The sequence below is a fragment of the Pogoniulus pusillus genome, chromosome Z (assembly GCF_015220805.1).
Source record: "Pogoniulus pusillus isolate bPogPus1 chromosome Z, bPogPus1.pri, whole genome shotgun sequence".
NCBI lineage: Eukaryota > Metazoa > Chordata > Aves > Piciformes > Lybiidae > Pogoniulus > Pogoniulus pusillus.
The window spans coordinates 73302821-73315654 of NC_087309.1; the positions used below are offsets into that span (position 1 = coordinate 73302821).

The 12834-nt window shown below is 44.0% G+C and overlaps 1 protein-coding gene across 1 annotated transcript in view; it reads left to right on the forward strand.

Moving 5' to 3' along the window:
* The window catches only part of LOC135192961 (uncharacterized), an 86680-nt gene that overhangs the window by 8139 nt on the left and 65707 nt on the right, over positions 1 to 12834 (forward strand). The window contains exon 3 of the mRNA XM_064176346.1: positions 7257 to 7406. Coding sequence (XP_064032416.1) covers positions 7257 to 7406 — 150 coding nt within the window. The remainder of the gene's footprint in view (positions 1 to 7256; positions 7407 to 12834) is intronic.

Consider the following 12834-nt stretch of genomic DNA (forward strand, 5'->3'; position numbering starts at 1 on the left):
AGAGCTAGGAAAAATTCTGTGTCTCAGAAGCAGTCTCTTTCACAGCAAAACAAGGGAACACAGTTATCGGCTTCCCCCTTGCCAGCCTCTGCCCCTCCTTCTCCAAGTGCTGGGAACACAGCCAATGTTCCTGCCAATAACGTAAACAATGATAGCAAAACCAGAAACAACGGACAGAGTTTAGCAGGAGCCTCAGGAGCACAGGCAAGTACCCAAAATCAGAATGTTCCTAGCAAAAATGAAAACAAGTCAGGGTTGGCAGGAGCCCCAGGAGGACAGGCAAATAATAACACTGCTAGTGCTAGTAACGCTAGCCCAGTCAGTCCAAATCCTAATGACACCAGCTCAGCCAATTCAAACCCCCAGCCAGCAGACCAGAACCAAAATCCTCCTGTTAAAAGCAAGGCAGATTTGAACTCACAAGCTCCAGGTCAGACCCCTAAGGATACAAATGCTCCAAGTCAGACCTCCAATAATTCAAATGCTCCAGGTCAGACTCCTAAGGATTCAAACCCTTCAGGTCAGACTCCTAAAGATTCAAATCCTCCAGCAGACACATCCAAGTCTGTTGCTGCTCAGGCCCTTCTGGCACCTGCTAAGGCAAAAGCTAAGACAAAGAGTGGTTCGCAGGAGGATGTAAGACAGGGGACCTCTGGTGATCAGCAGCAAGAGGAGGAAGAGGAGGCAGTTAGTCTGCGAGACCTTGTGGATGTGCTGAGACAACAATACTCAAGTGAGAGGAGCACTGGGAGGTTAGCTGCCAGGAGAGAGGATGGTTCCAATGAGTTTAGGAATGCTATGAGGAAGATTGTGTTAGGCCCGGCACCACCAGAACAACAGGAGGAAGAGGAGGAAGATGACATCCAAGGCTCCAAGGATCCACTCAGAGAGGTCAGGGAAGTTAGGAAGGAATACACAAGGGAATCAGGTGAGCCAATCTTAAGCTGGCTAGTGAGATGCCGTGGCATTGGTGCTAATGCCCTGCAAGTAGGAGACAAGTCTGCCAAGCAGCTAGGACCACTCACTAAGGAGAGTGGAGTGGACAAACACCTAGCAAGTCCTCTTGGTAGGGTTAGCTTGTGGACACGCCTTCTGTTGGCTGTGGCTATGAGATATCCTTCCCGAGATGATTTGCCATGGGCTGCCAAGAAGTGGAACACCGTTGAGCAGGGAATTAAGCTTCTGAAGGAGTTTGCTGTGAAGGAAGTGCTTTATGGAGATCATGGTACTCAGGAGCCTGACAATATTCCTTTGGGAACAGGTCTCATGAAGAAGCTCATTAAGCTTGCTCCTTCATCCTATGCTAACATCTTGGCCAGTAAGTTCCTAGCAAGGAGTGATAATGGAAGATCTTTCACTGTTGGTGAATTCACTGACCAGCTCAGGCAGATTGAGGACAGCTTGTCACATTCTGGTATAATCTGTGCCATAAAGACTATGACTACAGAGATGAAAGATAGTATTGAGAATGGCATTAGAAATGGCATGAAAGAACTGAAGGAGGATCTCAAAAATCTGGTAAAGGATACCGTTCCTGCATCATCTGAATGGGTGCATGTTTCTGCAGTGAGGAACAGACGCCCACCTCCTGCAAGGCAATTCCAGCCCAGGAGGAGACAAATTCCACCCAGACAGCAGCAATCACGTGCGTCACTGTGGATACTTCTGTGTGACACATATGGGGAGAACATGAACAAATGGGATGGTAAACCTACTTCAGCTCTTTCAAAGAGGGTCAGGGATCTGCAGAGTGGCAGAAACAGAGGCAGCAATGCCAGAAAAGTAGCTGTCACTTCTTCAGCTCCTGAGAGCAACTGCAATTGTTCCAACAGTTGCAATTCCTCTCGCAACAACACCAATCACTGTGTACACCCTACATGCCATGTTCAGCATTAGGGGTGCCCTGCCTCCAGCCAGGAGGAGGAAAGGGATAGTGGAGAGAACCGAATCTATTGGAATGTATTCATTAGGTGGCCTGGCAGTTCAAGAGTTCAGAAATACAGGGCTTTAGTTGACACAGGTGCTCAGTGTACTTTATTGCCATCTAATTGTAAAGGGACAGAGTCCATATCTATTTTTGGAATCACTGGTGGATCTCAAGAGTTAACTAAGGTTCAGGCTGAGATCAGTTTAACTGGTAAAGAGTGGAAGACACATACTATTGTAACTGGTCCTGATGCGCCTTGCATTCTGGGAATTGACTTTTTGAGACAAGGTTGTTTCAAAGATCCTAAGGGTCATAAATGGGCTTTTGGAATAGCATCTGTAGAGATTGAGGATGGTAAATTGAAATTGTCTGTTAGACCTGAACTTTCTGATGAATCTGCAGTTGTGGGACATCATGACATAGAGGACCTGGAAGTGCCAATTGCAACTCAAACTGTTCATCATAGGCAGTACAGAACTAACCGTGACTCTTTGTTGCCCATTCATCAGCTGATTCGTCAACTGGAGAGTCAGGCTGTCATCGAGAAAGCTCATTCACCTTTCAACAGTCCCATCTGGCCTGTGCGCAAACCTACGGGCAACTGGAGACTGACAGTTGACTTTCGTGCCCTCAACGAGGTGACGCCACCCATGAGTGCAGCTCTGCCGGACATGCTGGAACTCCAGTACGAGCTGGAATCGAAGGAGGCTAAATGGTATGCAACCATAGACATTGCTAATGCTTTCTTCTCTATTCCCATAGCAAAGGAGTGCAGGCCTCAGTTTGCATTCACCTGGAGAGGAATCCAGTACCAGTTCAATCGTTTGCCTCAGGGGTGGAAACACAGATCAACCATCTGTCACTCAGTCATCCACAATGCACTGGAGAAAGGTAAAGCTCCAGAGCACATCCAGTACATCGACGACATCATTGTGTGGGGCCAAACTGCTGAGGAAGTCTTCGAGAAAGGTAACAAAATCATTGACATTCTGTTGCAAGCAGGTTTTGCCATTAAGAGAGACAAGGTCAAAGGACCTGCCAGAGAAATTCAGTTTCTGGGAGTGCGGTGGCAGGATGGTCGCCGTTACATTCCTCAGGATGTGATCAACAAAGTCTCTACCATGGCAGTTCCCACCAGTAAGGAGGACACACTTTCTTTTCTTGGTGTGGTGGGATTTTGGAGACTACACATTCCTGGTTTCAGTCAGATTGTCAAACCTCTGCATGATGTGACTCGTAAGAGAAACAATTTCGAGTGGGGACCTGAACAACAAGCAGCCTTTGATCAGATCAAGCGAGAAGTAGTCCATGCAGTGGGCTTAGGACCTGTGAGATCTGGTCCGGACATTAAAAACATTCTGTACACGGCTGCCAGTGACGATGGTCCAACTTGGAGTCTTTGGCAGAGAGCTCCAAATGAGACACGTGGTCGTCCACTTGGTTTCTGGGGACGTTGTTACAGAGGTTCAGAGACAAATTACACTGCAACAGAGAAAGAGATTCTAGCAGCCTATGAAGGAGTGAAAGCAGCTTCTGAAGTGATTGGAACTGAGTCACAATTGCTTTTAGCTCCTAGACTGCCAGTTCTTAACTGGATGTTCAAGGGCAAAGGTTCATCACCGCATCATGCCACAGATGCAACCTGGTCTAAATGGATGGCTTTGATAACCCAACGAGCACGAATGGGTAATCTTGACCGACCTGGTCTGGTGGAGGTGATCACCAACTGGCCGGAAGGCACAGACTGTTCCAAACCTCCGGAGGAGAAAATAACTCGTGCTGAGGAAGCTCCTCCCTATGGTGATCTCTCTGATCAGGAAAAGAACTATGCTTTGTTCACAGATGGTTCCTGTCGTCTTGTTGGGAACAAGTGAATATGGAAGTCAGCGGTTTGGAGTCCAACCAGGAGAGTTACCGAAACGAAAGATGGAGAAGGAGAATCCAGTCAGTTCGCTGAGGTAAAAGCTGTTCAACTTGCTCTTGATGTGGCTGAACGTGAGAATTGGCCTATCCTTTACCTCTACACCGACTCGTGGATGGTAGCCAATGCTCTATGGGGTTGGCTGAAGGACTGGAAGAAGAATGGTTGTCAGAGGAAAGGAAAGCCTATTTGGTGTGCTGATCTATGGCAGGACATTGATGCACGGCTGGAGAAAATTCCAGTGAATGTGCGGCACGTAGACGCACACATGCCTAAGAGCAGAGCCACTGAGGAACATCAACACAACCAGAAGGCAGACCAAGCTGCTAAGATTGCTCAAGTTGATACCAACTCTGAACTTGACATTGACCTTGATTGGAAACACCGAGGTGATCTGTTCTTAGCTCGGTGGGCCCATGACTCATCTGGACATCAAGGCAGAGATGGAACATACCGATGGGCTCGTGATAGGTCAATTGACTTGTCCATGGATGCTATCACCCAAGTCATCTATGACTGTGACATTTGTGCTGCTATTAAGCAGGCTAAGCGAATCAAGCCCTTATGGTATGGTGAGAGATGGTCAAAGTACAAGTATGGTGAAGCCTGGCAGATTGACTACATCACTTTACCTCGATCTCATTCTGGCAAGCAGTATGTGCTGACGATGGTAGAAGCCAGCACTGGATGGTTGGAAACCTATCCAGTTCCACATGCTACTGCACGTAACACCATTGTTGGTTTGGAGAGACAAATCATGTGGAGACATGGAACTCCAGAGAGAATTGAGTCAGACAATGGTACTCATTTCAAGAACAATCTTGTGAAAAACTGGGCCAAAGAGCATGGTATTGAATGGATCTATCATATACCCTACTATGCACCAGCTTCAGGGAAGATTGAGCGCTACAACGGTTTGCTGAAAACCACCCTAAAAGCCATGGGGGGTGGAACTCTGAAAAACTGGGACAAACATTTAGCAGAAGCTACCTGGTTGGTAAATAGTAGAGGTTCAGTAAACAGAGCAGGACCTGCACAATCAGATTTGGTCCAAACAGTAGACAGTGATAAAGTTCCTGTTGTACGTGAAAAGAATCTGTTAGGGAAAACTGTTTGGGTATTTTCTCCTTCGGGCGAAGGGAAACCTGTCCGAGGGGTGGTTTCTGCTGAAGGTCCTGGTCATACATACTGGGTAATGCAGGAAAATGGTGAAATCCAGTGTATTCCACAGAGAAATTTAACCTTAGCTGAGAGAGTTTAAATTCAAGCTGTTAGGAGTTTTCTGTTCTAGGTAACATCGGCGCCCAACACTAAGAGACATCTACAGTACGTGAGCACGAACCCAACATCACCTGGGAGTCCCTGTTCTGAGCTTTTGAATCACCTACATCTGATTGAAGTGTGAACTGAACTTGTATATATAGTTTTGGTGTAAATATTGGTTTAGATTAGATTGGATAATTCTCAGCGATACTCTGAGCGAAGTAGACAAGGGGTGGATTGTGCTAGTTTGAAGCAAGCTGGAATGTTTTGGTAAAAGAACTAGATAACAGGCAGTGAAATGAAAAACAATTGTGTCTACTTCTCTCACAGTCACGCTGAGAACTCTGGGAAGAAGAAAGACTTTTTCTCCATTTTGTTTCTCACTCTTGCTTTTGCCTTAGACCTGGTCACATCTCATTAACCCTGCTCCTACTAACCCTGCTCCCTAACCTCTTGGCTGCACCTCTTTTCTTCCTGAGAACTGGGGTAAGGTTGAGAGGGGCCGGGGGGAGGTGTTGGGGTGGTTTGAGAGCCCCTCCTGGGGACTCAGGTTTCTGGGAGGGGAGTTGTGCTTTTGTATTGTTTATCCTTTGTATATTTCTGTATATAATTGTATATAACTGTATATATTGTAAATAGCTGCTTGTAAATTCTGCTAGCTGTAAATAAATTGCTTCATCTATATTCCCAGGGTCCGTCTGAGTTAGCTGGGGCAAATTCAAAAGTGTGGGGGGGCGGGGTAACCCCCAAACCATCACACCATGACAAAGATCCTCTCAATCAAACAGTCTGCTAATTAAACTAAATTAATTTCTGTATATAGTTTTGGGGGTGAGGTTTCAGGAAAATAAAATAATTTTATTTTTAAATGTATATTCCTGACCCACCCACATTAATGCCCTGCCTCCACAACATACCCACCCCCCAACAATTAAGTAAAATCACTCAGACTAGACTCAATGACTCTGGAAAATGAATGAAGCTTTATATTTACAGCTTAGCACAATATACAGGTAGATATTTACAATAGATAGAGTTATATACAGAAATATGCAAGTTAAAAGGTAATACAGAAATACAACTGCTCTCCCAGAAACCTGAGTTCCCAGGAGGAATTCTCAACTGTCCCCCCACCTTCTTCCTACCCTTCTACCTTACCCCAGATCTTTGTCTTATGCCCATGGTAGACTGGAAGGTCAGCCAGGGGAGTTAGGAAGCAGATAGATTAGTCATAGAGGCGGCTGGTTAGGTTAGAGACAGAGGGGCAGCCCAACAGCAACTGCCTTATCTCTGTTTTTATTCTTGTTCTTATACATCTCAGAAAGTCTATCACCTTTGGAAAAGAGAGGAGGTGTCCCAAGAAAAGTTCAAGGAAGTTGCTAGGTCTTGTAGAGGAAAAATAAGAGAGGCAAAAGCCCATTTGGAGCTTAGGCTGGCCATGGCTGTCAAGGAAAATAAAAAATGTTTCTTTAAATATCTGAATGGCAAGAGAAGGGCCAAGAACAGCCTCCAGTCCTTATTAGACAGAGAGGGGAATATAGTGACAAAGGATGAGGAAAAGGCAGAGGTGCTTAACACCTTCTTTGCCTCCATCTTGGGGTTTGGTCTCGTCTCCCAGGCAACCAGCAACAGAACAAGGGGACACAGTCTCAAGTTGTGCCGGGGGAAGTATAGGCTGGATGTTAGGAGGAAGTTCTTGACAAAGAGAGTGATTTCCCAATGGAATGGGCTGCCCAGGTGTCATGGAGAGTAGCAAAAGCCCCTAGCAGGTCTCCATATTGTGAAAGTTACAGTGCCTCACATTATAACGCCAATAGCATCGTAAAACCAAAACAATTTTCCAGTCCCATGAGAAATGCCTTCCTAGTGAAGATAAAAGGTAAACACTGGCCACTGTTTTCCAATTGTCGGCCTTGATTCTCATGCATGGTCAACACCTGGTGGTGGGCCGAATTTGGGGTGGTCTTAGAAATTGTTTTGGTAAAAATTCTCCAATTGTGCAGGTTGATTATAACTTTGTACCAATCTGTAAAAATAACATAAAATTACCTGAAATGCTCGGGCACACCTTTTTAGAAACATTATAAAACAGTGTGCCTGCATGGATTGGGAGCTTTTTTGCCTGCTTGCCTGCTCACTCGCTAGCCTACCTGCCTGCCTGCCTTGCTCCTGCTCCAGATCGGCCTGCTCGAATACAAAGACCGCAGAGGACGAACTGCCCGCTTGGGCCCGATCCTGACAAAGGAAGGGACACCGCCCAAAGCTTCGAACCTTGCTGAACTGAACTGCTTTACAGTGAGTAAACCACTTACCTAAAGACTGAATAACTTCAAAGACTCAAAAACCTCTGAAAATCACAGACTCTCTTTTATTTGCCATTTTCTGAAATGTTACTCTGTAACCTCATATCAAAAGAATTCACGTGGGTAATTTAGTTCGGGAGGGGGATCTCTGTGTCTGAGCAATAAATCACTTGATCTTTACAAGTTAGCCTCATGTGTTTTCCCCATAATTCTCCCAAAACTACCTTCCACGACACTGGGGAGGTGGTGGTGGCACCGTTCCTGGAGATGTTCAGGAAAAGACTGCACAAGACACTTGGTGCCATGGTCTAGTTGACTGACTAGGGCTGGGGGATAGGTTGGACTGGATGATCTTGGAGGTCTCTTCCAACCTTGTTGATTCTATGATTCTATGATTCTATGATCTTCAATAGTGGGACAGGTTGTCTTCAGGACAGCTGGACTCCTGAAGTGGTGGGTGGAGTCAGGGACCAGTACAGTCCCCCTATAATCCATGGGGAAGAAGTAAGGGACATCCTGAGACACTTGGATCCTCACAAGTCCATGGGACCAAATGGGATCCATCCCAGGGTGCTGAGAGAGCTGGCAGATGAGCTGGCCAAACCACTCTCCATCATTTATCAACAGTCCTGGCTCACTGGAGAGGTTCCCAAAGACTGGAAGCTGGCCAATGTGATACCCATACACAAGAAGGGTCGTAAGGAGGAGCCAGAAAACTACAGACCTGTCAGCCTGACCTCAGTGCCAGGCAAGGTGATGGAATAGGTCACCTTGAGTGCCATCACAAAGCACCTAAAGGATGGCCATGGGATCAGGCCCAGCCAGCATGGCTTCAGGAAGGGCAGGTCCTGTCTCACCTACCTGATCTCCTTTTATGATTACGTTACCCATCTGGTGAATGTGGGGAAGGCTGTGGATGTAGTCTACCTGGACCCCAGCAAAGCTTTTGACACTGTCTGCCACAAGAAGATCCTAGCTAAGCTGGCAGATCATGGCTTGGACAGATTCACTCTGTGCTGGATCAAGAACTGGCTGGATGGCCGAGCCCAGAGAGTGCTGGTGAATGGTGCCACATCCAGTTGGCAGCCAGTCACTAGTGGTGTTCCACAAGGATCACTGTTGGGCCCAGTCCTGTTCAATATCTTTATTGATGATCTGGATGAGGGAATTGAGTCCAGCATCAGTAAGTTTGCAGATGACACCAAGCTAGGAGCAGGTGTTGATCTGTTGGAAGGTACAGAGGAAGTGCAGAGGGACCTGGACAGGCTGGATGGGTAGGCAGAGGCCAATGGGATGAGATTTAACAAGGCCAAGTGCAGGGTTCTGCACTTTGGCCACAACAACCCCAAGCAGCGCTATAGGCTGGGGACAGAGTGGCTGGAGAGCAGCCAGGCAGAAAGGGACCTGGGGGTACTGATAGATAGTAGGCTGAAGATGAGCCAGCAGCAGTGTGCCCAGGTGGCCAAGAGAGCCAGTGGCATTCTGGCCTGCATCAGGAACAGTGTGGCCAGTAGGACAAGGGAGGTTATTCGTCCCCTGTACTCAACACTGGTCAGGCCACACCTTGAGTACTGTGCCCAGTTTTGCGCCCCTCAATTCAAGAGAGACATTGAGGTGCTGGAACGTGTCCAGAGAAGGGGGACAAAGCTGGTGAAGGGTCTGGAACACAAACCCTATGAGGAGAGGCTGAGGGAGCTGGAGTTGTTTATCCTGGAGAAGAGGAGGCTCAGGGGTGATCTTATTTCTGTCTACAACTACCTGAAGGGACGATGTAGCCAGGTGGAGGATGGCCTCTTCTCCCAGGCAACCAGCAGTAGAACAAGGGGACACAGTCTCAAGTTGTGCCGGGGCAGGTATAGGCTGGCTGTTAGGAAGAAGTTCTTCACAGAGAGAGTGATTTCCCATTGGAATGGTCTGCCCAGGGATGTGGTGGAGTCACCGTCCCTGGAGGTGTTCAAGAAAAGACTGGATGAGACACTCGGTGCCATGGTCTAGTTGACTAGATAGGGCTGGGGGATAGGTTGGACTGGATGATCATGGAGGTCTCTTCCAGCCTTGTTGATTCTATGATTCTATGATTCTATGATTCTATGATTCTATGATTCTATGATTCTATGATTCTATGAGTGAAGCAGACATCACTAGTGTATTATTTCACAGCCTGTAATCCAATTCTTCTCACCAAAACATTTTAGCTAGCTTCAAACTAGCACAGAGTTCTAGCCAGCACTACACAAGCTATCTAAACTATCCTATAAGAATAAAGTCTTGTTGTCAAAGGCAAAGTTCAAAAGGAAAACACACAATCCAAAATTTTATAAAAAATATTTATAACAATAGTGGAAGATCACAGCCACAACAATTAATCTAAAAAACATCCCAGGCTGACTTATTCCATACAGTGTTCTTCAAAACACTATGTGTTCAATTTATTCTATAGTTCATAAAAGCCATCTGTCAACTCTTTCATTATGACATTTTACCTTTTCCTCTGTTCAGAGACATATGGAATCCAAAAAGGATGAAATCTTTTGTATGCTGCTGACTGAACACCTTGTATTTTGTGACTATTTTTATCCATCTCTAACAGATCTCCATAATTTACCTTTTGATTTGTTTTGCTCAGCTCAATTTCTGCCAACATTACTATTGTTTATCCTGTCACCCCCACAAAAAAGATAGTCTGTGACTATATAGAATCCTTGTTCCTTGGCTTCTGGGTAAGAATCTATCCTTTTTTCCTATATAAAATCTTACTTTAAAAAAAAATCAATTAAAACAATCATTTCTTGTTTCTAAATCATTTCGCTACTAGGTATTTTTACAAGAAAAGTAACATTATTCTAAGAACAAAAGGCATAATTTCAGCCTTTATTCTTTTAAAATCAAACTCTATACATCCTCAAACATGTTATGACATTCACTTAAATTTATTTAAAAATATTTCACAAAACAAAATAATAAATAATTATTTTACAAGGAGAAACTACAGATATGCCAAAAGAGAACAGTTATTTGAAAAAAAAAAAAGATTCGTGGAAATTAGGAAATTAGGTAAGCATAGCCATATATGGGTATATCTGCATTAGATTTTTGTTCAGATCAGGAGTGCAATATTGAAATAAATATTATAGTTATCTCTGCTTATCATGTATTGGTTCATATTGCAGAGCACTCCTGGAACACATGAACTGAATTTTGGAGGAAAAAACCTAGAAGATGCAATTGTCTGAGTTAAAAAATCTTATGATATACTGCAGTACAAACATCAGGTTCTCAATGTAAACAGTGTATGAATGTGTATGCTCTACAATTCTGCATTTCTAAGATCACACTGACTCTTAGAGCTGACATAGTTCATCAGGAACCAAAAATCCATTTATCAATAGTAATGAAACAGTATAGTTTCCAATAGTTATTCCCCATAGTTATTCCTGTTCCAGTAAACATTAAAAGCTTTGGGTACTCTTTTCTTTGTCAATTTCTGGAAATTCTAAATATTCATGATAGACATATAGAACATTTTATGTTTTTACAAGAGACACTACATTGTAGCATTTATTAGATCTCCTGAACTCTTGTCACACAAATAATGATTATAACAAGGCACACCTGATATGTGCATATACGTAGGTGTTTTTATTTAGGAACTCCTTACAAAAAAATATAATAAAGTATTTTCTGAATACATACTCACAATTATATGAAGAAACAGTAAATTTGAGCCTATAATTTTTTTTTTAACTTTAGGAAGTCCAACCTTTGGCAGAAAATAAGAAAGAAAAAATAACTCAGAAATACTAGTTCTCTCAAAAGAAATACACTTCTCCACCTTTGATATGCATGGTGGTAGAAATTTGAAATGGACACACTATTTGGAAGAAAAGTAGATGATAGGTAGGCAGAAAATCCACAAAAGAAGGACAAATTAAAAAATCATTTATTTGATACAGTCAATTGCAGTTGATTGTGTTCACTAACCACAGGCGCAAAAGAGTAAGCTGAAAGCACTTATTTAGAGTTGCTATCCGTTTTTAATGGTCTTTGACAGTCTTGTTTTGCATTTTTCTTACTCCTACTGGAATGTGTAACCTAGTATTATTGCTATCAGCTGTTAACATATCAAAATTTGAAAGATCTGGAGGACATTACCTATATTAGATCCCATTGAAAAAGCGGGTATACTTAAAGAACTAATTCAATGTGCTTTTATCCTGATCTTGAAAGAGATACTTTGGATGTCCATACATACAGTTGTAATGGCTTGTTGCTGGATGTGTAAATGTTTGAATTATTAGCCCTAGAGGAATCACTTTTAAGGTCAGTGCTCTTCAGTGTTGTGGGTTGGTTGTTTTGGGGGTTTTTGTTTGGGGATTTTGTCTGTCTGTTTGGTTTTTGTTTATTTTCATGATCTGATTGTAGGAATCACATGTACATTAAGTAAGGTTGAAAATTATACTAATGGGATGAACTGTGGACTTTCTCAAAGGTTAGTGAGGCCTTACAGAGAGATCTAGATAGACTTGACAGTTGGACAATTCCTAGCTGTAGGAAATCTAAAATGAGTAAGTGCAAATTTCTTCAACTGAGGTGATAGAATTCTGCTTATACATACAAATTTGGGAATGAGCCTGGAGATCAGTCTCTTGGAAAGAAGTATGAGGATAATGGCGATTTGAATATCAGCCAACAGTGTTTTTTGGAACACGAAATGGCCAGCTGTGTCCTGGGGTATACTAAGTACAGCTTAGATATCATGTTAAGGCAGGTGACTGTCCCACTCTATACTACTATGCTGTGGCCCCATCTCAAGTACTGTGTTTGATTTGAATGCCTTTAACATAGGAAGGATATCAAACTATGAAGGTGTGTCTGCAGAAGGGTGATCAAGATGATGAAAGGTCTTAAGGGCTGTAGTGGATTTGGGCTGAGATGGAGTCTTTCTAGTGCTGTGCTTTGCAGTGTTGTAGTTGAGTGCTGATAACACACATATCTTGTCTACTGCTGAGCTGAGCAACCAGGCTGTGCCTTTCCAACATTTCCCCACCCCAAGAGTATGTTGAGGGGACACAGCTAAGCCAGCTGACCTAGTGTAAAGGGTTACCCCATCTGAGGGAGTGGTCTTTGAACCTGACCCCAGGTGGTCTAGAACCCTCCCTAAGGGTGGGTCTGAACACTACCAGGTGTGGTGGTAAGCCCACTCCCACTTCCTGTTTAAGATTCATAAAAGCAGGGGGACTTCCTGTTCCTTGCTTTCTCTCCCTGCTTACTAGTGTCACCATTCCTGTTCCTCATTGTTTTATCATGTGACCATCAACTATGAGGCGGACAAACCCATTGCCATCAAAATCTGGTTGTATTTACAAATTTTGTGTCTTGTTGTCCCTTCCCTATAGCTTTGTAACTTCCCTACTTCATGT